Source organism: Hemiscyllium ocellatum, chromosome 7 (assembly GCF_020745735.1).
Source record: "Hemiscyllium ocellatum isolate sHemOce1 chromosome 7, sHemOce1.pat.X.cur, whole genome shotgun sequence".
Classification (NCBI taxonomy): domain Eukaryota; kingdom Metazoa; phylum Chordata; class Chondrichthyes; order Orectolobiformes; family Hemiscylliidae; genus Hemiscyllium; species Hemiscyllium ocellatum.
In genome coordinates this window covers 39,734,056-39,761,049 of record NC_083407.1, presented here as the reverse complement: position 1 = coordinate 39,761,049, position 26,994 = coordinate 39,734,056, and the positions used below count along the sequence as shown (strand labels likewise).

Here is a 26,994-nt window from a genome sequence, read left to right as displayed (position 1 = left end):
CCAGATGGTTGCAAAGTGCAATCACTGGTCATCTCAGTTCTGGGCATTCTGAAGAAACCGGCCATCATCCCAGTCCTGGGACGTAATGGAAACACTGGTCGTCATTGTCGTGGGGTATAATGGAATTGCTGATCATCAGCATCGGTCATCACAGTCCAGGGTCCTGGGAAAACTGTGATGACCTGCGTTGTCACACCACCCTAGGACAATGATGACCAGTGATGATGACCATGTTTCCAGATCACCCCTGGACAATGATGTCTGCTGTTTCCAAACTATCCCAGGACTGGTAACATAAACAGATATTGCTGGCAAAACTCAAGGTCTGGCAGCACCTGTGGACAGAAAGCAGTGTTAACATTTCAGTTCCAGTGAACCTTTTACAGACAGTGATGACTGGTGTTTCCAGATTGCTCCAGGACAGTTGTTAAAGTACTTATTTGAGACAACTCAGGGAATCCCTAATGAACTCGAACTGTAAGCCTCTCTGGTTCATCTCTCTTGGAGATCGTACTCTACGGCAGTCTGGAATATAAAACTCTGACAGACAGTTTAGTTTAAATTATTACTTTTAGTTACCAATGGCATCAATGTTACACGATAACATAGATACCTACAAGCCAGGCTTGAGCTAAGGTTTCAAAACCATTAGCAGAGTAGCGGTGCCAGCTGTTACCCCTAAGAGCTCTATCAGGCTACTGTCCTTATTGCTGCAAACAAGTTGTCTTTGTACAGAAATTGGTATTAAAATTACAAAAACACCATATGTCCTTAATCAGATAAGCAGCAATAAAATGACAAAAGTTTGCAGAGGAAGAGAAACTCATTGACAGGTCTGAGTACACTTGATTAATTAAGCTCCATGCACATCAAAGTGGGACACCCTAATCAAGCCAGGCCAAATGGCCAATTGCTTTGGTTAGATAACCTTCCCTTTTAACAGTATATCATAATGAGAGACTAGTCTAAACTATGTGGAAAAGGTCATGAGGCAATCTCTCTTAGTTAACATGCCCGGTACCATTGTCCTACAAAATGACTTTTTCTTTTAAAATCATTTTCTATTCCCAAAATGCAAATTAAGTTCATAACATTCCCTGATCTCGAGCTCCAGGGAACAACACATAAGCATTCAATCCATGACACTCAAATCAGACCACAAAGAGTTAACCTTTGCACCAGTTTCCATCCTGTCTCTCCCTCTCTCTCAGTGTTCCTTGAACCTTTGGTCAGTGAATGTAATTTACAGAAGAATGTTTTCAGTCTCTTTCTCTCTCGCTCACATGAACATCTTCCAACTTTCTATGTCAGTTTCAGCCTTTGTGTTTTTCTAGCTTGTCAGGGTATTGAGACATTCACATTCCAGAACAGTCAAGATTAGGGAGCTGAGCTTCATAAATTCAAATCTGCTCAGTGTGGTATACATGAAAATATATGAGGATTGTTCTACTACATGCATATTCTGCTCAAGTTATTAAATTTCAAGTTATTTTTCTGTTGAGTATGAGTTTTATTGAGAGTCATCAATATAAACCAGAAATTTAATTATCCAACATCCAACTGTGAAATATGTGAGCTTCCAGCCGCCGGAGAAGGAAGTACTGCCATAATATTCCACAAGCTAACAAATGTTATCATCTTATTTACACCAATCCATTGATACAAAGAACAACGTCATTAATTCTTTTGAACAAATGGCCCCCCCTCCCCCATGGTCAAGTGCTTTCCCGCATCTCCTGTAGCAGATGTGTAAGGCTATCAGCTTTCTCACAGTGATGACTGGTATTTCCAGACCACCACATGAGTGATGACTGAGATGACCAGTGTTTCCAACCTGCTCCAGGACACTAAAGTCCAGTGATGTTGACCGCTGTTTCCAGACCATCTCAGGACTGTGATAACCAGTGTTTCCACACAACCCTAGATCAGTAATGATTGGCAATGAGTGGAGTTTCCAGACAGGTCAGTGATGACCAGAGGTGGCAAGTGTTTCCATACCACCTAGGAAACTGATATGCATTGTTTCCAGGCTGCTCCAGGAAAGTGATGACTGGTGTTTCAAGATCGCCCCAGGATAGTGATGAATGGTGATGACAACTGGTGTTTCCACACTTCCCCAGGAAAATGATAACTGTTTTTTCCACACTGCCACAGAATAGGGATGACTGATGAACATGATGATGACCAGTGTTACCACAGTTGCCTAGGTCAGGGATGACCAGGGATGCCGATAGTGGTGACTGGTGTTTCCAGCCCACCCAGGACAGCAAAGACCAGAAATGATTGCTGTTTCCAGGCTGCCACAGGTCTATGATGACTGGAGGTGATCAGTATTTTCAGACTGCTGCACAACAGTCATAATTAGAGATGATTGATTTTTGACATCACCCCACAATAGTAATGATCAGTTTTCATAATACCCCAGGACAATGATGTCCAGTGTTTCCAGATTGTTCCAGGACAGTGATTATTTATGTTTCCAGACGACAACCCACCCCCCAACCAAAGATCAGTGATGGCCAATGATAACTGATATTTCCACACTGTCCCAGGACAGTAATGACAAGTGAAGATGACCACTGTTTCCAGACTGCACCAGGACACTGAAGACTGGTGAACATGACCAGTGATTCCACACCATTCCAGGATGGCGATGATCAACGTTTACAGAGGAACCCAGGATAGTGATGTTGACTGGTGTTTCCAGAATGCCTCAGGAAAGTGATGACTGATGTTTATGTCTAGTGCTTCAAGACCATCCCAGACTAGTGATGACCTGTGTTTCTAGACTGCCCCAAAACTGAGATAATGAGTAGTGTTTCTAGACCACCCCAGGACAGTGATATCCACTATTTTCAAACTGTTGCAGGACAATGGTAGCCAGTAAAATCGGAAAGAACTGCAGATGCTGTAAATCAGAGACAAAAGGGAGCTCTTGACCTGAACCTTAACTCTAATTTCTCTTGACGATGCTTTTGTCAATGATGACTGGTGATGACACATATTTCCACACCACCCTAGGACAGTGATGATTGGCAATGATAACCTCTGTTTCCACATTACCCCAGGACTGTGATGACTGATGTTTCTACACTGTCTCTGGTCGGAAGTGACTGGTGATGATGACCAATGTTTCTAGATCGCCACTAGACAGTAATGACCAGAGATGACCAGTGTTTCCAATTCGCTCCAAAGTAGTAATGGCCAGTGTTTCCATTGCGCCCAGGACAATCATGATGACTGGTGTTTCCAAACCGGTCTGGGAACGTGATGACTGACGTTGAAGACTGGAGCTTCTAGACCACCCCAGAACAGTGAAGGCCCCTGAGTACAATGATCAACAGTATTTCAACATTGCCTCAGCACAGTGATGCTGGTTCGAGTTGTTTCCGTACTGTAACATCTCTAGGCTGCCCATGACAGTGATGACCGGCGTTTCCATACCGACCCGGGTATGATGACTGAGGATGGTCGGTGTTTCCGGAGCAGGAGGCGGGTCTCTACCCACAAGGCACCGCCTGACAAACAAACAAACAGATTCCAAGATGGCGGCGGACAGTGACGTGAGTGATCGGATCTTTATTCCTGTGAAAATATGTTGTTTGTTGCTAAAGTCGGCAACTCCGTGATGGTTCTCACTGTGCTCTCTTGTGTTCCGGCAGCCGGAGTCGGAAGTGTTCGAAATCACGGACTTTACGACGGCGTCGGAGTGGGAGAGGTAGGCTGAGGGGAAGCTAGGGCTGTGGCTGTTGGGAATCGCGAGCGGCCGTGGCAGAGCCGCGTGAGCAGCTGGTTCTGTTGCTCTGTCCTGTACATTAACTGCCTGTGGTCTGTGTGTGACGTACACGCGGGGCAGTGCGTAACCCGCAGGTGCTTGCACTTACTTTACGAGTTTAGGTTGTTCAGGGATCTGTCGTTTATGACAGCTCTCCCAAGCCATTCCCTTCTAAAGGAATCTTCAGGACACCTTTTTATTGAAGTTATTGAATCATTTGCTCTATAAGCCTTTTTCTTTGTCGAAGCCATGCAGCATTTCAGAATGGAACAATGTTTTGTCTACTTTGTGCTATTGTAGTTTATTAAATAGTAACTCGTTATAAGACACTTTAATTAACGAATCTGTAAAATTATAGGAATGTGAATGTGAAAATATCTGGATGTAGGTTTGCTTGCTGCGCTGGGAGGTACATTTTCAGACATTTCATCACTGTACTAGAACCTCAACCAGAGCTACAAATCTTCTCGAAACTCACTATGTCAAAATATATAGTTTCTTTATGTCTGAGTGTGAAGGACACTAATTGGATTGTGACATAAGTTCAAAGCTATCTTGATGTGATTTGGTTTGGAAAAGAAGAAATAGAATCCCCAAAGGGCTGGTTCACAACATCATTGTGCGAATTGATTGTCTTTCTGTGCTCTCACCTCTGAAGAAAAGAAAGAAGAATACTTTCATGTTGTAATTTCCCTTTTCTAGGGCTGTCAGTTTGACCATGCAATTTTTAGGAATTAATTCCTTCATTAGTAATCAAATTCAAAACTAATTACTCAATTCAGTTTGGTAAGGTACCATGTGTAAGGCTACATGGTGTTGGGGTAACATTAATATGGATGGAGGTTATCCTGAGATTTGGATAAAGGAATATTTTTAGGATGGCAACCCAGTAACTTGTGGAGTGCCACAGGGATCAATGCTGGGCCACAATTATTATACTACGTTAGTGACTTGAATGAGAGAAATAAATGTACTGTTCCTAAGTTTTAGGACAACACACAAATAGCTGAGCTGGCAAGTGATGTGGATGACAGAGTCTGTAGTGGGATTTGGACAAGGTAAGCAAGTGGGCAAAAATGTGATAAATGGGCTTTACTGTGAAGGAAATGTGGGGTTATGTATTTTGGTAGAAAGAATAGAAGAGTTAAATAATATTTAAATGGGTAAAGAGTTCAGAAAGCTGCAGAACAGAGATTTGGGAATTCTTGTGTATAAATCCCAAAAAACTAACAAGAATTTAGCGGATAATAGAACAGGCTAGTGGAATATAGGCTTTTTATTTCAATCGAATGGAATATAAAAAAAAGAAGTCTTGTTAAAATTATACAGGCACTAGTTAGACCATACTGAGGATATTGGAAATAGTTGTGGTCTCCTTATTTCATGGTTAGCACTGCAGCCTCACAGCTCCCGGGACCTGGGTTTAATTCCAGCCTCGGGCGACTGTGTGGAGTTTGTACATTCTCCCCATGTCTGCATGGGTTTCCTCCGGGTGCTCTGGTTTCCTCCCACAATCCAAAGATGTGCAGGTCAGGTAGATTGGCCATGCTGAATTACCTATAGTGTTACGTGCGTTAGTCAGAGGGAAATGGATCTGGGTGGGTTACTCTTCAGAGGGTCGGTGTGTACTTCTAGGGCCAAAGGGCCTGTTTCCATACGGGAGGGAATCTAATCTAATCTAATTGAATCGAATCGAATCTAATAATTTGACCTTGTAGGCAGTGTAGAGAAGGTTCATTTGGTTGGATATGGGGAAATTATCTTATGGTGAGAGGTTGAGTAGGTTGGGCTTGTATTTATTAGAATTTTAAAAAAAGAGATTTGGCCTTTGTGAAACACAGAATTCTTAGCTTCACAAGGTAGATATGGAGAGGTTTTCCCTCTTGTGGAAAGTCAATGATCAGAGGGTGTAATCTCAGAGTAAGGGGGTCATGTATTAAGAAGGATGAAATTTTTCTGAAGATAGTGAATTGTGGAATTCTATACTACAGAGGACTGTGGAGGCTTGATTGTTAAGTATAGTTAGTGCTTGTATGGAGAAAGAGGATCATGGGGAAGAGGCAAGAAAGTAGGCTTGGGGAAAATCAAACTAGCCGTGATCTTATTGAATGGCTGAGAAGACTCAATGGGCCGAATGGTCTACTTGTACTTCTATGTCTTATGGCCTAACCCAGCTGTGGTGGACTGATGCAAGTAATGGATTACTCTGGGAATTCAAAATTATACATTACTCCTTTTAATATCTCCAATTTCGTTTTTCAGTTAAAAATATTTAAATGATCTCAGAATGATGATTAAAGCATTAAAATAGTGAATAGGGAAATTGGTGTTCAAAAAATGTTCATTGTCGTATTGTTTAATTTAAGGGACCTTGAATTGAGAAAATGAAACATGCTAAATACAGAGCGTTTACTGTATCTGATAAAGGTGAAGAGGATATTAAAGGATTCATAATATATTAAAGCATGGATTCAGTTCTGTTTTTTGGGTCTGCTGATGTATATGAAAATTGTTTTTATTGCTATGACCACTTGCATTTGTATCACTGCTTTTGTTAATTAAATGTCAGTAATTTATGCAGATTTAATTTTTGTGCAATTAAAATATTGCTTTTTGAAAATTGAGCTACTTTGTCCTCATTGTTTAAAAAAAGTTGCGTAAGTTATGTTTTCTGTAAATTATTCCAAAAATTATCAGTTTTACAACAGGCAAAAAAATATCTTGTGGACACTAAATTGAAAGATTGGCTGATTTGAGAAATTCCAGTACCTTGAGGCAATCAGAAAAGAAGTGCAAATGTGGCACGTTTTTACATGAATTCATCCTTATTCTTGGTGTACAGTATATTGTATTATGTTAGTTACATAGTTGTAAAGAGATACAGAACAGAAACAGACCTTTTGGTTCAACTCATCCATGCTAACCAAATATCCTCAATAAATCTAATCCCATTTGCCAGCATTTGACTATATTCCTCTAAACCCTTCCTATTCATACACCCATCCAGATGCCTTTTAAATGCTATAATTGTACCAGCCTCCACTACTTCCTCTGGCTGATCATTCCTTACACGCACCACCTTCTACATAAAAATATTGCCCCTTAGGTCCCTTTTAAATTTTTACCCTCTCACCTTAAAACTATGCCCTCTAGATTTGGACACCCCCACCCCAGGGAAAAGACCTTGTCTATTTATCCTATCCATGCCCCTCAGGATTTTATAAACTTCTGTATGGTCACCCCTCCGCCTCTGACGCTCCAGGGGAAATAGCCCCAGTCTATTCAGCCTCTCCCTGTAGCTCAGACCCACCAACCCTGGCAACATCCTTGTAAATCTCTTCTGAGCCCTTTCAAGTTTCACAACGTCCTTCCTATAGCAGGGAGTCTAGAATTGCACGCAATATTCCAATGTCCTATACAGCTACAATGTGACTTCCCAATTCCTATACTCAGTGTACTGACCAATAAAGGCAAGCATACTAAATGCCCTCTTCACTATCGTGTCTACCTGCGACGTGACTTTCAAGGAACTATGAACCTGCACTTCAAGGAATTTTTGTTCAGCAATACTCCTCGGGACCTTCCCATTGAGTGTATAAGTAATGCCTTGATTTGCATTTCCAAAATGCAGCACCTCACATTTCTCTAAATTAAACTCCATCTGCCACTCCTCAGCCCATTGGTCCATCTGATCAAGATCCTGTTATACTCTGAGGTAACCTTCATCACTGTCTACCACATCTCCAGTTTTGGTGTCATCATTAACTGTTATGAAGTCGAAGGCATGTACCTTTGAGGGAGAGTGAATGCTATTTTGCACTGAGCATACAAGCACCTGGCTTATGACTAGCTAGCAATCTGAGTGTATTGGAAAATTGAAAAATATGTAACATTTGGCTGTGAAATGTATACCTGAGTTGGTTGCTGTTTTGACACCAATTCAAATTTAACCAATCAGTTTAAATTATGCCTCAGAATACCAAACCCAATTGAGTTTGAATTTATTGTTTTGCCAACCTCGAACCAATGAGACGATCTGATCATGGGGGTATTTAAAAAAAGGCAGTTGAAAGTCAGACAGAGTAACTGCCATCAAGAGAGAGACCCAAAAGATTGAAATATTCTCGATCTAAAAGTACCTTTTCATATGAAACATCCTCACAGTAAAAAGAAAGACCACGACCCAGGGACAGCTTAACTGAAGAAAGAAAGACACCAATGATGACAGCCACTGTATGGTTTTGAAACTAAGCTGGCATAATTTTAATGTGTTTTATTGGAACTGTATATTGTTGTAGAGTTGGAGACAGGTAATAAGCAGCTAATGGAAAGGGGGAGCATAGAGTTGTGAATAGTTGTTGTTTAATGTTCACTTTTAGAGTTAAGGAATAAATTTATATTATATTCGTTAAATAGTGAAATTTGGGAGTTCTCCGTCATATATTTTAACAGATTATGAGATGAGGTGAGCTTTTCTGGGTGTTTAGTTTAATTAACAGAGGAGTTCACTGCTATCTAGTAACACTAACCATACATCCTATGTTCACATCCAAATCATTTTATATGAATAATGAAAAGCAGAGGGACGCAGCACTGATCCTTCAATTCTTAAATTATAATGGTCTGGATACATGGGTTGAAATCCCATCATGGCAGAAATTTGTTTTCTGTAAAATCTAAGAGTCATGTGCAGGTCTAATAGTGACCGTGTAACTACTGTTGATTGTTGTATAAAAAAAACCTCTTTGGTCCATTTTTAATAATCTGCTATTCTTAATTGTGGCTTATATGTGACTCCAGACCCACAGTTCACTCTGAACTAATCTCTAGGCAACTAGGGTAAGTAATGAAAGCTGTCCAAACTAGTATATTCAAATTGGTGAACAAATGTTTCAAAATATTTCTGGAGAGCAGTCTTAAGAAATGTTTTTACATGTAAGTATAAAAATCAAGAAAGCTTCCAAAATTGCATGTCATGTATTAAGGCTTTATTTAAGTATTAATAAACTTCAAGCGTTTTAACATCACATTGTACTTTCAAAATGTTTAGGTTTGTATCAAGAATTGAAGAAGTGCTGAACAATTGGAAATTGATTGGAAGCACTGCAAGGAATCCTTTGGAAAAGGTTTGTTTTACTAAATATTCTTAAATGGATAGATAAAATAATAGTGTTTGCTGTTTCATGTTTTTATCAAGAAATTTTCAAAACAAAAAGCAAAACTGTTCAAAATAAAGGCAATTTAAATACAGCCATGATCATAATGAATGGCAGAACAGGTTCAAAAGGCCAACTGGCCAACTCCTACTCCTATTTTCTATGTTTACTTTGCTTAGAGGGTTGATTAAATTTTCCACAGATGTTTATAATGGATTCATTTATGGTAGTTTCTAAAGCATCTTCTAGCATAATTTGTGGAAATAATGTTGCAAAATTGGCATAATTGCCACTAGCCGTTGTCTACATTCTTTGGCCCATATCCATGGAATAATAATTTCAGCTTCTGTTACTTCAGTTTTTGAGAGGACTTTAGTGTAAACATGCCTCTAAACTCCATTGTGTTGACTCTTTATTTATGTATTTAAAATTTGTTCTATAAGCAACAATGCTCAACGTTGTGAATTTACAGGGCGAATTCACTTCTGGAGTGTGGGAGGAGAAATCTGATGAAATTTCTTTCGCGGACTATAAATTCAGTATAACACACCATTATCTCAAACAAGAATATTTGACTGATAAAGAAATAAAAGAAGAGTCTGAAGAAGGTATGACTGGCTATTTATGTTGAGTAAGTTTTTTTTTAAAACCTGAAATCAAAGTTCAAAATGAGAGAGGGCTGATTTTAGTAAGTTCAAATATCATTTGGCCAAATTGGACTGGGAGCTTTTGGGTAATTCAGGACGGAACTAGGGAGAGTATCTTCCAATAAAGACAGTGTGACCAAGAAATCCTGGGAACACTGGATATCAAGAAATAAACAAAATTGAATAAAGACAAAAGAGTAGCTAATGGTGGATTCTGAACGTTAAAAACAGAAGCAGCCCTTGAGAAATACAGGATGTATAAGGGGAGACTTCACCAGGAAATCAGGAGAACAACACAAAGGCATGAAAGAGGGAGGCAATGGCCTATTGGTTTTATGGCTAGACTACCAATCCAAAGACTCATATAGGGAGAGACTGAAAAGGCTGAGGTTGTTTTCCCTGCAGCGTCGGAGGCTGAGGGGTGCCCTTGTAGAAGTTTACAAAATTATGAGGGGCACGGATAGGATAAAAAGACAAAGTCTTTTCCCTGGGGTCAGGGAGTCCAGAACTAGAGGGGATAGGTTTAGGGTGAGAGGAGAAAGATATAAAAGAGACCTAAGGGGCAACTTTTTCACACAGAGGGTGGTACGTGTATGGGATGAGCTGCCAGAGAAAGTGGTGGAGGCTAGTACAATTGCAACATCTAAAAGGCATTTGTATTGGTATATGAATAGGAAGGGTTTGTCGGGATATGGGCCGAAGCTGGCAGGTGGGATTAGATTGCGTTGGGATATCTGGTTGGCATGGACAGATTCGACCGAAGGATCTGTTTCCATGCTGTACATCTCTATGACTCTAATATCCTTGGGACCCAGGTTTAAAACCTGCCATGGCAGATGGTGAAATTTGAATTCAATGAAAATCTGGAATTAAGAGTCTAATGATGATCATGAATTCATTGTCTATTGTTGGAAAAATCCATCTGGTTCACTAATGTCCTTTAGGGAAGAAAATGTGCCCTCCTTACCTGGCCTGATCGACATGTGACCTCAGATGCATAGCAATGTGGATGACTCTTAAACTGCCTTCTGGACAGTTAGGGATGGGTAATAAATGCTGATGTGGCATTTCAAAATTTCACAATGAATAAATAAAAAAGACAGTGGCAAGTAAAATGTAGGAAGTTATTTTACATGTATATTCAAGATAAAAGAATAACTAGGGAAAGGTGAAGGCGAATAAGGACAACAGTGGTAATTTGTGGAAAGAGTTCTAAATTAATATTTTATGTTGGTGTTCACTAGTGAGAGGGACGATGTGGGTATAGAAATTGGAAGAACTGTCCTGTACTTAAAGTTAACATAGACAACGAGGAGGTTCTAAGCGATCTGTCAGGCTTAAGGGAAGATAAATCTCCAGTGCTGGGTGAAATGAGGCAAGGGAGGAAATAGCAGGAGCACTGGCAATAATTTTCAAACTCTCTCAAGCCACGGGAGAGTTGCCAGAGAACTGGAAGTTAGCCGGCATGATACTGTTTTCTAGGAAGGGTGCAGGTAATAAACCAGGAAACTTCAGACCAGTTAGACTAACCTCAGTGATGGAGAAACTAATGGAAGCAATTTTAGGGTTAGAATTAATCTGCACTTGGACAGGCAGGGATTAATCAAGAATAGTCAGCAAAGTTTTATTAAGGGGAGGTCATGTTTGACCAACTTGATTGAAGTTTCTGAAGAGGTGACCAGGTGAAAGCTCTGCTTTCTACGTAGTCTCTTTGGACTTTTGATAATGTCCTTCATGAAAGACTGACAGCAAAGGTAAGATTCATGGGAACCAAGAAAATTGGTTAATTGGATACAAAATTGGCTGATTGGAGGAAGCAAAGGATGATTACTGGGAAGTGTTTTTGTCACTGGAACACTGTGCCCAGTGGGATTTTGCAGGGATCAGTGTTGGGACTTTTACTGTATGTAAGAGGATTGATCGGTAAGTTTGGGGGTGATATGAAAATTGGGATGGTGAACGTAGTCAGGCTGTCCAGATGGTTTGATCAGTGGCAAAGGAATTCAATCTAGATAAGTCTGAGCTGATGCACTTTGGCCGGTCAAACAGGCAAGGGAGTACATGATGAATAGTAGGATCTTGGGAAGCATTAAGGATCAGAGAGTGCGAGAGAGACACCTTGGTCTGTGTCTGAGTCCCTTAAGATGGCAGGACATGATTAAGTGTTATTAGCTAAGGCTATAAATAGGAAAGTCGTGTGACAACTTTACTGGCAGTTAGGTGAGGCCACACCTAGAATACTGCATATAGTTTTGTTTCTTGTCTTGAAGAAATGGTATACTGGTATTGGAAGCAGTTTAAAAGGAATTCACTAGGCTGGTTGAGTTCCATCCAAGACTGTACTTTATGACAACTTCCAATCCTGAGTGTTCGATTAGAAACCTGCATTAGTGATTCCAAGCTGGGGCTGTCTAAGATTTCAGTTGTATGAATCAAAGAAAAAGGCTTTGTAGGTGACAGAACCAGAACAGAGAAGAAGCAGTTAAATCAAACCTACAAATTTGAGAGAATAGGGAATTTTCTCTGTTACGTTGTAGTTACTCAAGACCAATGTTGAGAACTATATGGGGTTTTGTTTTGCCATGTGTTTTGAAACTTTCAATGTACATTGCTTTGTTTAATTTGTTTTGATTTTATTTCTTTCATGTAATGAACTTCTACTATTAAATCCAAATCAACAGCCATGTGTGCTTATGCTTTAGTGAAAGACTGCCACAATAAATTAAGAAAATCAAAATATGATCTATCGAGTTAGATTTCATTCTGGGATCTGACTTGTTCAGTAATAACATCTGCTGGGATCATAAACTTATATTAAAGTATAATTGAAATACTGAGTTCTGTTATACATTTTTGAAGGTGTTGAGTTGGATTTATTCAATTTCCAGTTGTGTGCATATGTTTGCGTATTATAGCAGTGGATCATTTAAATCAAATCAACCATACTTCCCCAAGGAGGTCACCCTATAAGTGAGTGAAGAGAACTGGGGGATCAAACGGGTAGAACTTTTAGGATTTAACCTATTATTAAATTCTTGTTTGAAGTATGGATATTGCAAATTGGTCTTGCTTGCTATCACATTCAGTTAATTACCAATAGTTTTGCTTGCCTATGCACAAAGGATTTGATTTGTTCTGTGACAGAATTATTTCCTGTTTTTCTTACCGAAGATTTATTCTTCTTAAATAAAAGGAATTTATATTTTAACAGATGCTCTTCCTGAAGCAATGCAGGATATGCTATCCATGAGCAATGATTTTCCACCCAGGGCTCACTGTCTTGTCAGATGGTAGGCATGTTCTCAGTGTTGTTAAGCTCTTTGTTGTTTTTCTAATTTTGTGCAAATGTCAAATGACACAGTGCAGTTAGGCCCATACAAATTTAGAATTGATGACTCTCCAGTGAGCAATAGGAAAAATCTTATGTGGGGGGACATGTTCACATGTATTAACCAGACTTGAATTCTGACCCAGTGCAACAGCCCATTAATTGCAACATGCATGCTGCCATTTGTTTTTATATGGAAGCAGTGGCTGTCTTAAAAGCATTTATGCATTTAAGTTATGCTTTTAATGGTGAAGGGATACTAGATAATGTGTTTTGATTGCAAGCATATTCTGTCCTTTTTTAAAAACACATTCTGGATGGGTAATACGTATTGTTGGTATGGTAAAGTTATCCACAACAATGGAGTCTTGCCTGGGCTGGTATTACAAGTTCTCATCTTGAGTCCCTCTCTATTGCACACTACTGTTGAAATAAATTGACACATTTTAGGATAGCTATAACAGAGCACCTTGAGAACAATATTCTCCATTGGGAAGGCAACCATGGAGAAGTCACATAAATGAATGAATGGAAGATACTGTTGATTATTAATTAGCTTAATTATTTGAATGTAGTTTGATGTAAAAATTTCCAAAAAGTCCAATATTTAAAAAAATTATCTACTACTATTGAAATATTCCATACTCTGGTTTTCTTATTGTACTCCCCATTCCTGACTAAGCATGTGGGAAGCCAGCTTGAACAAGGCGTTTGCCTCTTGCTCTTAAACAAGCCGTTTGTCGGCGTAGTTTGTGGTATCTCTACTGCTTTACTGGAACTTATAAGGACAGGTTATTCATAATTCTGTTTCTTTAAGTGTAAAAGATTGAGGGGTGATGTAATCATTGTGCTTGCAAATGGTATAATGATCTGAGAGTAGTTAAAAATCAATTTCCCTGGTAACAGAAGCAGAAAAACAAGGCATGATCTTAAAATTAGAGCCAAGTGCCATTCAGACATGAAATCAGAAAGACTTAGGACTTTTTACGAAGGACAAAAGAAATCTGAAACTCGCCCTGAAAATACATTGAATGCTGAGCCAATTACATCTATCTTGAAATTGTTAGATACATGTGAATGCACAAATTAATAGCAGAAATACTGCATTTTGCACCTTGAGCCTGCTCCACCATCTAATAAGATAATTGCTAATCTGGTTGTGACTTTATCTCTACCTGCCCATAACCTAGGATTCCGTTGTGTTTTGGGCCAGCCCAAATCCCCTTAAAAATATTAAGATAGTCTACACCCTAATTTTTTCTTATTTTAAAGGTAAGTATCAGGTGTTCCAGATGCAAGTCAATTGATTGAATGACGTGACTTTAAACAAAGCACATTTTATTTTGACACTACAGTTAAAGTATAGATAAAAGAATTTGCTTACGCATTACTCTATCAAAATACTTAACAAAATAATTATACATAGATAAACTACGGCTAATTAACTATTCCAATATAGGAATATCCCATAAGCACTTTTGGCAAAGGCAGTTTCAGTAAAATAGATTATCTCACATGCATTTCTAGCAGCAGGAAGAGAACCCCATCTTTTAGATGTAGCAGATTGAGGAAAAAGAGTTCCATATCCAACTTCAAGACTCCCAGCAACTGCTACTAAAAACTAAACTAAAAATTCTGGTTCTGTGGGAACTTGACCCCATCCAGTCAGGCTGCTTCTATTGTTCCAATTTTAAAAAAAAGTCCTCACCTGCTATTTACTTTATATTTGAGCAGACCGCTCTCAACCTCTCTTCATTTTAAAAACAAAGGACAAAATACATCCCTTAAAGCTGTAATGTCATTACACTTATCAACCAGGAACCATTTAAACTCAGCTTTAAAATTATTTAGAGCGCTATTGGATGAAACATTTAAATTCTGATATCTGTCTAAGGACCAGTAACATTTTTATTTAAGCTACATGAAGTTTGAAGTCCCATGTATTTACTAATGATAAAGATATATGATTCAATATATTTGAGCAAACAAAATAAGTTTTATTTTACAAAGTTTTGAAAAGTAAAGTAATCTACAGTTATGCTCTGAATACCCAAAGTTAACATGAAATAAATATAGGTCGCCAAACAGTGATCATACACCTCTTAGAGCATATAAAATAGATACAATAAAGATAGATTCCATGTATTTCTCAGCAACCATCCAGATGTTAGCGATACTGAGTCACCAAATCTCATTAAAACTTTGCTTTCTTCACACGAGATTCAGTTCTGCATTTTTAACTATCTAACTTCAGAACTTTCTCAAGCAACTGCAATACAGACTTGGCTTACCAATTACTTACCTCATTGTAATCTCTTCCCTGGTGACTGTCACATTTGACTCTTTCATTCCCACTCCATGGATCAGTCAAATAATTCAGCTGAACTAAGTTGGCGCTGTCTCTGAGTTTCTCAAGGCTGTATTGATTTTCAGATGCCTACGGACAGTCACCTTCTCTCACCTCCATTGAAGCATCAAAGGCTCTTGAGGTTTTTTTTTTGAAATTCCTAAACTGTGCCACAGCATAAAATCAGTAAATTCTTCCCAGGAACTTTTCCTGAACCCCAGCTGCATAGCCAGCTAACAGCAAGGGGCCTCTACTCTTGACAGATTCAAACTGAATGGACTCCTTGTATGACTGAGTCTTGAATTGATCTGAGTGACATACTTAAAACGCTTGTAACAAACTTTGGTGTGTTCTCAGGTAAGATCAAACGTAATAACATTGAAGCATCTTGTGCTTCAAATGTAACCATGTCCAACTAACTGCCAGCTTCAAACACAACACAATTGATTTTGTCAGAGGTGACTCTGCCTCCACTGCTCTCTGGGAAAAGCATTCCACAGACTAACAAACTTGTCTTCCTCTTTACCCTAATTGGGCGTCCCTTACTTTAAAACTGTAGCTAATAGTTTCAGTCAGTCCCACGCAAAGCAAAGCATGTGTGACAGTGCTGTCACTTCAAAAAGATAATTTTGCCCTGGACTTTTTTGTTTTTGATGAGTGTTTGTAAAGGCAGAGATGTCAAACTGGCTGTTGGAGATGGCCTAAGTAAATGACCTAGGATATCTTTAGGTTTTCTTCCAAAGTTGGAACAATGAAAGGAGCTTGAATAGGACTAGCTGGTTCTCTCAGACTGAGCCTTTTAGATTTTTTTTTAGCTTTATCAGTCAGAAGCAGTTTGAGGTCCCAGAGAGGTGGAAGTTTCTGTGAATGATTCCTAGCTGCTACTTTCCCTGAAATCTCTCTTGATGTCATTTCCTCCTGGATTGGAGAACTGCATATAAAAATCTGTGTCTGAATTTACCTTTTTAGCAAGTGGTGTTTGTGGGATGTTACCATATTGGAACACTTAATTAGTAATTGGTACTGTACCTATTATTTGGTTAAGTTTTCCAATAGTTGTGTTCTAAATTCCTCTTTCTTTTGCATTTTAAATATAGTTTTTAAATAAATTGTGTTTTGCTTAACATTGAGTAGTTTGACTAGTCATATCACATCTGGCATGTGCACTTCACATCTACCTTGTAAAATAAGAAAAAGTTAGGGTCTAGGCCACCTTCTGAAAATATTTTGAAGAGATCTGCTAAATGTCAGAATCCAGATTAACTAATGCCTTGTACAGCAACATTAGAAATACTTTTCATTTGCACACTGTCATTTTGATAATGCAAACTGGGGAAACTCAGGTTTAATAAAAATATGTTTTGAAATATTGCTTGAATATGTAGAATATTTGATTGTGAAAAGTCCCTCCCAAGAACGTCAATAGTAAATGACATACTTCAGCAAAATCTGTAGAGATTTTGGATTTACTCCTTGCATTTTTTCATTGGTGTAGAAATTTGTGAATAGCAATCAATAGCAAATTCATCTGCAGATGTTTCCCATCCTAGGTATGGTTTACGAGAGTTTGTGATAATTGCTCCAGCAGCAAGTAATGATGCAGTCATCAGTGAATCAAAGTGCAACATTCTGCTCAGCTCCATCTCCATTGCATTGGGAAACACTGGTTGGTAGGTAAATATTTAAAATGCTATATGGGCTGTAACATTTGGAACATTGGTATGGAAACTAAGAGAAGGAATCTTGCACTTTATGATCAATTAATTGAATCGTTATGGATTCAAGCCCATTTTTTGTTTCCTTTTTATTCTTTTCCTCCTTTTCTCTTTAGACCTCTCTTCTCTTATCTTGCCTTTCACTTTTCGTCTCTCAAGTACTTTGCCGTCCAAGTTCTCAAACCCCATCCCTCCAAACTCTTTGATCTTCTTGCTCTCTTAATGCTGTTCCAGGCTTGACTCCATTTACCTCTGGCATCTTGGAACCAGAAACAATCTTCTAACCAAAATGTTGAATTAATGTGAATGCTGCTGCTGCCATAACAGTTTAGACCTTACCATTTGCTCTATCAAACTCCGCAACACAGTACTGTGCATCTTTCTTCTTGGATTCTTGACACTCCCCCACACTTTGCTGATAAATGAAAACCCAAATATCTGTTGAAATCTTTGGTCTTGCACCTCACATGCCATCCTATGATGACTTGTTCAACTCCCTTCCATCTTTCACCCTGATATGAAGCAACATTTCTGCTCACGATCCATGAGCAGATATCCTTTGGGTGAAGGGATGGTAGTCATAGGAAGATGCTAACAAGTTCCTTACAAAAATCTTAAGAGAATCTCAAACTCGGACTCAAGTCCCTTCGTGCTTCAGATTTCTGAAGCTTTTCCCCATTTAGAAAATACCTCTATCCTTCTTACAAAAGTGCATAACTTCACACTTTTCCACATTTTTGGCTTCCATTTCCTTGCCCTCTGTCCTAGCCTGTCCAAGTCCTCTGTAGCCTTCTGCTTTCTCAACACAACCTGTCCTTCCATCTATTTTTATTTCATCTGCAAACTGAGTAGCAACGCTCCCAGTTCCTTTGTCCAGATTGTTAATGTATATTGGGAATATTTGTGGTCCCATTACTGACCCCTGCTAAAACCCTGCTCGTCACCGACATCCATCCTGAAAAAGCCCCGTTATTCTTCTTCTTTGTTTTCTACCAGTCAGACAATCCTCTATCCATGCTAATACTTTGCTCCTAACACCATAAACACTTATCTTATTAGTGCCTCCTTTGCAGCACCTTGTCAAAGTGCTTCTGGAAATCCAAATAGATCATGTCCACTAGCTCTCCTTTGTCTAATTTGCTTGTTATTTCCTCAAAGAATTCTAACGGATTTGTCAGGCATGACCTCCCCTTGATGAGGTCATGCTGACTCAGCCCTATTTTACCCTGCGCTTGCAAGTCCTCCGCAACTTCATCTTTAATAAGGGACTTTAAAATCTTAAATGTGACTGAGAGCAAGCTAACTAGTCTATAATTTCCTGTCTGTTGCCCCTCTCCCCTTTTTAAACATTAGCCATTTTCTTGTCCTCTGTGACCTTCCCTAACTTCAGTGGTAACTGAAAGATCATCACCAATGCCTCTGCAGTCTCCTCGGCTATGTATTTCAGAGCTCTGGGTGTAGTCCATCTGGTCTGCATATTTTATTCAGCTTCAGACCTTTCAACTTCCACAGCACCTTCTTAGTGATGGCCACTATGCTCACCTTTTCCCCGACTCTCTTGAAGTTCTGGTCTGCTGCTAATGTCTTTACTGTAAAAACAGATTCAGTTCCCGCACCAGTTCTTTGTTCCCTATTACTACCTCAGCCTCATTTTCATAGAATCATAGAATCCCTACAGTGTGGAAACAGTAGTCTAATGTCCACTCTGGCCTCTCTTAACTTTTTATACATCTAAAAACAAACTCTTGCAAACTTATTTTATATTACTAGCTAGTTTAATCTTATTTCATTTTCTTCCCCTTTAATTGCTTTTTTTAAAGTTATCGTTTGCTGATTTTTAAAGGCTTCCCAATCCTCTGGCTTCTCATTAATCTTCACCACATTGTATGCTTTGTTGTCTTATCCTCCTCTTAATATGTTGTTTCTTCCTTGGGATGAAATTCTACTGTGCCTCCTGATTTACCTCCAGAAACTCCTGCCATTGCTGCTCCATTATCTTTTCTTCTAGGTTCTCCTTCCAGTCAACGCTGGCAAGCTCCTCCCTCATGTCTTTGTAATTACCTTTTACTCAATCGTAATACCATTACATCTGATTGCAGATTCTCCCACAACTGCAGAGTGAATTTCATTATATAATAGTCACTGCCCTTCCTAGAGATTCCTTCACCTTAAGTTTCTTAATGAAGTCTGCCTTGTTACACATTAGGGAACAAGCAATTCTGAATTTGGTAGAGGGCTCTCTCACAACTTGCTTAAAAAAAACTTCTTGTAGTCATTCCACAAATTCCTTTTCTAAAGATCTGCTACCAGCATGATTTTCCCAGTCCACCTGCATATTGAAGTCCCCTGTAATTGTAATATCGTCTTCTCTGTCTCATGATTTATTTTGTTGCCCACATGCTGACTACTGGTAGGAGTCCTGTATACAGTCCATCAGGGTCTTTTTTTCCCTTAACTGTTCCTTAAGTCTACCCACACAGATTCTACACCTTCTACTCTACATTGTTTCTTGCTATCAATTTAATTTCATTTCTTACAAACAAGGTATCCCATCATTCTCTATCTATCTGCCAGCCCTTTCAATAGAGGACATATCGTTGAATATTTAGATTCCAGCCTTCCTCCCCTTGCAGCCATGTCTTTGCGAAACCCACAACATTGCACTTGCCAGTTTCAATCTGCACTACAAGCTCATTTACCTCACTTCATATACTGCTTGCATTTAAGTACAACATCCTCAGACCTACATTGACTGCCCCCTTCTTATAGTCATTCCCTTATCTGTTGCACCTGAAGTTAGATTTCCAACATTTCCCATAGTCTGGCCAATACTAGTTTAGAACATAAGATCATATGACATAGGAGTGGATGCAAGGTCATTTGGCCCATCGAGTTCACTCTGCCATTCAATCGTGGCTGATGGGTGTTTCAATTCCACTTACCTGCACTCTCCCCGTAGCCATTAATTCCTTGCGAGTTTAGGAAAGTTTAATCATCTTTAATGAGCACTCTCCCCCACTTAATTTTTTTTCCATGCAATGGAACCCCTGCATCCCCCCTCCCCTGCACCTGTTTAAAGCCCTATCCACAGCCCTAGTTATGCGATTTGCCAGGATTCTGGTCCCAGCATGATTCAGCTGTAGTCTGTCCTGGCATGACAGCTCCCTTCCAAAGTACTGGTGCCAATGTCTCATGAATTCAAGCCTGTTTCTCTCACCAATTTTCGAGCCAAGCCTTTACCTCTTTAATCTTGTTGACCCTTTGCCAATTTGCTCGTGGCTCAAGGTGTAACAGGGAGATTATTACCTTTTGGTTCTGCATTTAACCTAACCCCTAGCTGCTCATTTTCTTTCAACAGAACCTCTTTCCTCTTTTTCTATTGTATCATGCTATCTATGTGGACCATGACAACTCAATTGTCTCTCTTCAAATCCAAGCTCCTCTGCAGTTCAAATGAGATATCCTGAACCTGGGCACCAGGCAGGCAACACAGCCTTTGGGTCTGTTTATCCTGGCTACAGAGAACAGTGTCTATTCCTCTGGCTATAGTATCCCCGATTACAGCTACATTTCTCTTTTCTTCCCCCCCACCCCACCGAATGGGTCCCGTGGTACTATGGTCGGTTTTCTTATCCTCTCTATATCTCCTCTCACCCACACAGGGAGCAAGAATCTCATACCAATTAGACAAGCTCAAGGGCTGAGGCTCTTTCAGCATTACTTCCTAGATCACTCTCCTATCTCGCTTGTAGTCCTACCCTCCTGTCCCTGACCACTGATCAAATTTGAGGTAGTCAATCTAAAGGGTATTACTGGCTCCCAAAACACAGCATCTAGCTGCTTTCCCACTCACTGATGTATCGCAATGTTAGAAGCTTAGACTCCAACTCGTTAACTCTGAGTCAGAGTTCCTCAAGCAACCAATACTTGTGACAGATGTTGTCACTATGAGTCACAATTGGGTCTGCTAGCTCTCACACCTTCACGCAGGTACAACATGTAGCCTGGCCCTGCATCTCTATTTTAATTAGTCCTTAATTTGATTTTCAAACATTTCGCACTGGTCTTTTAGTTTGCAACCTGTAAACATTTACCTTCTGTCTGAAAGTCACCTGTAATAGATATTCAAATAGTAGCTGTCTTTTCTGCTTCCCTTATGCACTTTGTATGGTACGATCCGCAAAATAACGCACTTCGCTGTGTCTCAGTTCATAGAGTCAGAGAGATGTACAGCATGGAAACAGACCCTTCGGTCCAACCCATCCATGCCGACCAGATATCCCAACCCAATCTAGTCCCACTTGCCAGCACTCGGCCCATATCCCTCCAAACCCTTCCTATTCATATATCCATCCAAATGCCTCTTAAATGTTGCAATTGTACCAGCCTCCTCCACTTCCTCTAGCAGCTCATTCCATACACGTACCACCATCTGGGTGAAAACGTTGCCCCTTAGGTCTCTTTTATATCTTTCCCATTTTACCCTAAATCTATGCCCTCTAGTTCTGGACTCCCGACGCCAGGAAAAGACTTTGTCTATTTATCTTAACCCTGCCCCTCATGATTTTGTAAATCTCCCTAAGGTCACCCCTCAACGTCCGACGCTCCAGGGAGAACAGCCCCAGCCTGTTCAGCCTCTCCCTATAGCTGAAATCCTCTTACCCTGGCAACATCCTTGTAAATCTTTTCTGAACCCTTTCAAGTTTCACAACATCTTTCTGATAGGAAGGAGACCAGAATTGCACGCAATATTCCAACAGTGGCCTAACCGATGTTCTGTACAGCCGCAACATGACCTCCCAACTCCTGTACCTGCGACTCCACTTTCAAGGCTATGAACCTGCACTCCAAGGTCTCTTTTTGTTCAGCAACACTCCCTCGGACATTACCATTAAGTGTATAAGTCCTGCATTTCCCAAAATGCAGCATCTCGCATTTAACTGAATTAAACTCCATCTGCCACTTCTCAGCCCATTGGCCCATCTGGTCAAGATCCTGTTGTAATCTGAGGTAACCTTCTTCGCTGTCCACTACACCTCCAATTTTTGTGACCTCTTCAAACTTACTAACTGTGCCTTTTGTGCTCGCATCCAAAATCATTTACGTAAATGACAGAAAGTAGGGGACCCAGCACCGATCCTATTGGCACTCCACTGGTCACAGGCCTCCAGTCTGAAAAACAACCCTCCACCACCACCCTCTGTCTTCTGTCTTTGAGCCAGTTCTGTATCCAAATGGCTAGTTCTCACTGTATTCTGAGAGATCTAACCTTGCTAACTAGTCTCCCATGTGGAACCTTGTTGAACGCCTTACTGAAGTCCATATAGATCACATCTACCGCTCTGCCCTCATCAATCCTCTTTGTTACTACTTCAAAAAACTCAACCAAGTTTTGTGAGACATAATTTCCCACACACACAACCATGTTGACTATCAGTCCTTGGCTTTCCATATGCATGTGCATCCTGTCCCTCAGGATTCCCTTCAACAACTTGCCCACCATCGACATTAGGCTCACTTGTGTATAGTTCCCTGGCTTGTCCTTATTACCACCCTTCTTAAACAATGGTACCACGATAGACAACCTCCAGTATTCTGGCACCTCACCTGTGACTATCGATGATACAAATATCTCGGCAATCACTTCTCTAGCTTTCCACTGAGTTCTAGAGTACACCCGATCAGGTCCTGGGAATTTACCCACCTTTATGCGTTTCAAGACATCCAGCATTTCCTCTTCTGTAATATGGACATTTTGCAAGGTGTCACCATCTATTTCTCTACAGTCACTGGCCCCAAAGTGCTCCCCACTGACACCGCAGCCACCTGCCCTGCCTTATCTCCCAAGAGTAGGTCAAGTTTTGCACCTTCTCTAGTAGGTACATCCACATACTGAATCAGAAAATTTACTTGTCCATACTTAACAAATTTCTCTACATCTAAATCCTTAACACCAAGGCAATCCCAGTCGATGTTTGGAAAGTTAAAATTCCCTACCGTAACCACCCTATTATTCTTACAGATAGCTGAGATCTCCTTACAAGTTTGTTTCTCAATTTCCTTCTGACTGTTGGCGGTCTATAATACAATCCCAATAAAATGATCATCCCTTTCTAATTCCTCAGTTCCTCCCAAATAACTTTCCTAGATGTATATCCAGGAATATCCTCCCTCAGCACAGCTGTAATTCTATTCCATGTCAAAAACGCCACTCCCCCTCCTCTCTTGCCTCCCCTTCTATCCTTCCTGTAGCATTTGTATCCTGGAAGATGAAGCTGCCAGTCCTGCCCATCCCTGAGCCATGTTTCTGTAATTGCTATGATATCCCAGTCCCATGTTCCTAACCATGCCCTGAGTTCATCTGCCTTCCCCTTGCATTGAAATAAATGCAGTTTAATTTATTAGTCTTACCTTGTCCCTGCCTGCCCTGACTGTTTGACTCACTTCTGTTCTCAACTTTACCAGTCTCAGATTGATCTCTTTCCTCACTGTCTCCCTGGGTTCCACAGCCGCCCCCCCACCCCCACCCCCCCATCTCCCTACTTTACTAGTTTAAATCCTCCCGAGCAGCTCTAGAAAATTTTCCTGCCAGTATATTAGTCCCCTTCCAATTTAGGTGCAATCCGACCTTCTAGTACAGGTCATTTCTATTCTAAAAGAGATTCCAATGATCCAAAAATGTGAATCCTTCTCCCAAACACCAACTCCTCAGTCGTGCATTCATCTGCCTTATCCTCCTACTCCTGCCCTCACTGGCTCATAGCACCTGGAGTATTCCAGATATTACTATTCTCGAGGACCTCTTTATTTAAATTCCTGCCTAACTCTCTCTAATCACTCTTCAGAATCTCAACCTTTTCCTTTCCTATGTCGTTGGTTCCAATGTGGATGTTGACCTCTTGCTGGCCCCTGTTCCCCTTTGAGGAATCCTTGATCCTGGCACCAGGGAAGCAACACATCATTCTGATTTTTCGCTGCTGGCCACAGAAATGTCTGTCTGTACCTCGGACTAGAGAATCCCCTAACATAATTGATGTCTTGGAACCCGACGTACTCCTTGTTGCATTAGAGCCAGTGTCAATACCAGAAATTTGGCTGTTCGTGCTACGTTCCCCAGTAAATTGAACACCCCCTACGTTTTGTGACAACAGTAAATCAAACTCAGTGTAGTTTATCTGTGATATCATTGTTCAGTGCTGCGCCACTGAGCCTGGAGCTTCAATTTATCTTTTCTTTAAAAAAAAACACTCATAGCCAAAAAAGCAAACGAAAAGCACTTCTTCCTCTCTGCCTGAATTCCTTGAACTTTATGCCCACTTAAGGCTGTGTCTCACTCTGGATGTGATCTCTTCTCTCTGACCATGCAAAGCTTGACAGAAACCTAGCTAAGAAGTAATGATGCCATTCTCTTTAATGTTGCCTCCCTGTCTGCTTGTACCTTGCACCAATTACCTATCAAGACTTTAGGGTGACAGTGTGATACTTTATTGTCAGATCGCATTTTGGCCTGACAACCTTTCTCACTGGCACAATCTCATCCTTTGAAAAGTCTTGCCTTATTTCATTCATTTCCCTTTCCTCTACCTCCATCACCCTTCCATGTAAGATAATAAAAATTGCACCAAGAACATTTCACTGCTTTTCTCCCGCAGTGTCTGCATAAATTACTCTTCTACTGCAATCTATCTTGTTAAACCTTTGTTGTTTCCTCCACCATTGTCATCAATATTAAATGTGAAGAGCTCTTTGTCACTGAGTTACAAAGTCATAAATCTGTGCTGATTAAGGAAAGCCATGCTGCTTAGCTGTTTTGCTTTTATTGGTCTTTGGGATCATTTCCAAGATATTTTTAATATGCAAGTCATTAGTAGGATATGCTATTGTTAGCAAGACCAGTTTTTCTTCTTACTCCTAATTGTGTTAGAAGATAATTTGCAAATCACTTTGTTTGTCCTTTACTTCTGTTCACATGTATATAATTCGTCAAGGCTGTAGAATCCCTTCTGTGTGGAAACCAGCTATTTGGCTCAACAAGTCCATGCTGACCTCAGAAAATCCCTCCCAGACCCATCCCCTTAATCACTAACCCTACATTTTCCATAGCTGTGTTAGTATTATGGACTTTGTCCTTTATTGTTTGAATATCGAAATGCTAAGGCCACTTTGATTTTATACGATTGTAATGGTCCAGCTGACTTGATAGTAACAGAAGATAAACAAAGACAAAAAAAAACAAAGTCTTTTAATTCCAGCAATCTGAGATGGCCGAAAGCATTCACATAAATCATTAGAAGTGCTATAATGACATGATTTCTTGTCCCTCAAAAATCAGTTTTTCATCTTTGGTCGTTCTCCATGCACAAATTTCAATTAGTTGAAAGCTTTCTTAAAATCCATATTGTTAAATATCCAATGCATGCCATCAAGGAGATCAATTAGATTAGTCAAATAAGACATGCCATTCATAAATTTCAGCAGCCTCTCCGTAATCATCTCAAAGCTCTCCAAGTCAACTGAAATTGGATGGATACTTCAGGGAAATTAATTTGCAGAGCTCCAGGAATAGAGTAAATGAATAGGTTGATGTACAGGGAGCTGGTATAAACAAATGCGCTGAATGCTCCATTAAGACTGACTGTTAATTTTTTTCCCTGATTATTGTAGTACTGACCAGCCTTTAGTTGCTAGGAATGTTCTTAACCATGCTTGAAAAAGGAATAATCACATTTGCCAGTTTTTAATCCTCTGGCAATTCTCTTTTATTTGGAGAAGATTAGAAGCCCACCTGTTATTTCTCATCTCCCAAAATCTTTTAGCTATCTAGGTTATAAGTCATGTAAATGGTCTCCAAGACTTGCAAGAATAAGTATTCCATGTCTTTTTACTTTGCGTGATCACTTTAATGAGAAAGATGATCGTTTTTTTCTGATGTGTATTGTAGCAAGAATATCCAGACTGTAGCCCATGCATTTCATTTGTGCTTTAGATATCAATTCTTAGTTAGTTTGTCTTGTTCAGATATCCTGAAAGTTTACCAAGGCCTGTTGATTTACTGGTGGATAATTTTGAAGTAAAGATGTGTTATCACCAATTTAGGATGTACACAAATTGGGGATTTGGGTTAGGCCTAGTGCCTTCTGAAGCTTCTCCACATACACAAGTGGCCTGTGGAGATGGAAAGCTGGGAACACTAATGTGCTACAGCACAACGTAACCTATCAACTCCATGTAAATGCACACTTCTCTGCACTTTAATTCAAATGTATCCTAAGATTGCTACATTGTATCACAATTCCAGCTGTAGTAATGCTGCATTTCTGAATGGAGATTTCAACTGGTATGATAAAGAGGAATTCAAAGAGACTGAAAAACAAGACTTCTGTTTAGTTTAATCTTGCAAGGTACTTTCCAATCATCTCTGAGGGTCTGTCATTGAATTAACATGTGATACCTATAGTCAGTCAATTTATTCAAGTCCAAAGCCCCTTCTAATTGAAAGTAATTAAGCATTAGACATTTCCTAATCAATGCCTTTATTTGAAGATTTTTTATGTATTAATCCTGTCGTCTTTAATGTGAATCTTGTTTGTGACATACATTTGTTAATAAGAAATGATCATAAAAATGTTCTATGACATTGAGAGTAAATTGTCAATTTGGTGAAACTGTGGCCAGATTTTGATGGAGGTGGGAAGTGGTGGGATTGACTATGAACAGCCAACATTCATCGGCGTACCTCTTTAAATTATAACTCTCTCTAGGGTATCAGGCATTCATGAATTAGAGTGGAAACCTTGAAGTTATGATCAATTACATAGGATTTTGATACAGGCCCCCTTTAGAGTTGGCGATCAATTTCAAGTTTCCTAACCCTATTTTGTTTTAAACACTATAAAATGGTCTATTTTATTGGCTTTTTTACAGCATTATCTCCAAGAACATTTGGTGAACAATAGAACCTGCCCTGAAAAATAAATTTTCTAATCCAAGATACTGTTAAAATTACTTAGATTTTATAATCTAACT

At 39.7% G+C, this 26,994-nt stretch overlaps 1 protein-coding gene across 2 annotated transcripts in view; it reads left to right on the top strand.

Annotated features, from left to right (window-relative positions):
* The first annotated feature begins 3,523 nt into the window (after positions 1-3,523).
* The window catches only part of rab3gap1 (RAB3 GTPase activating protein subunit 1), an 89,489-nt gene continuing 66,018 nt past the window's right edge, over positions 3,524-26,994 (top strand). For both annotated transcript variants that reach the window (XM_060827132.1, XM_060827131.1), the window contains exons 1-6: positions 3,524-3,563; positions 3,663-3,718; positions 8,826-8,901; positions 9,404-9,539; positions 12,790-12,868; positions 16,804-16,923. In XM_060827132.1, the coding sequence (XP_060683115.1) occupies positions 3,546-3,563; positions 3,663-3,718; positions 8,826-8,901; positions 9,404-9,539; positions 12,790-12,868; positions 16,804-16,923 (485 nt within the window). In that variant the 5' untranslated portion in view covers positions 3,524-3,545. The remainder of the gene's footprint in view (positions 3,564-3,662; positions 3,719-8,825; positions 8,902-9,403; positions 9,540-12,789; positions 12,869-16,803; positions 16,924-26,994) is intronic.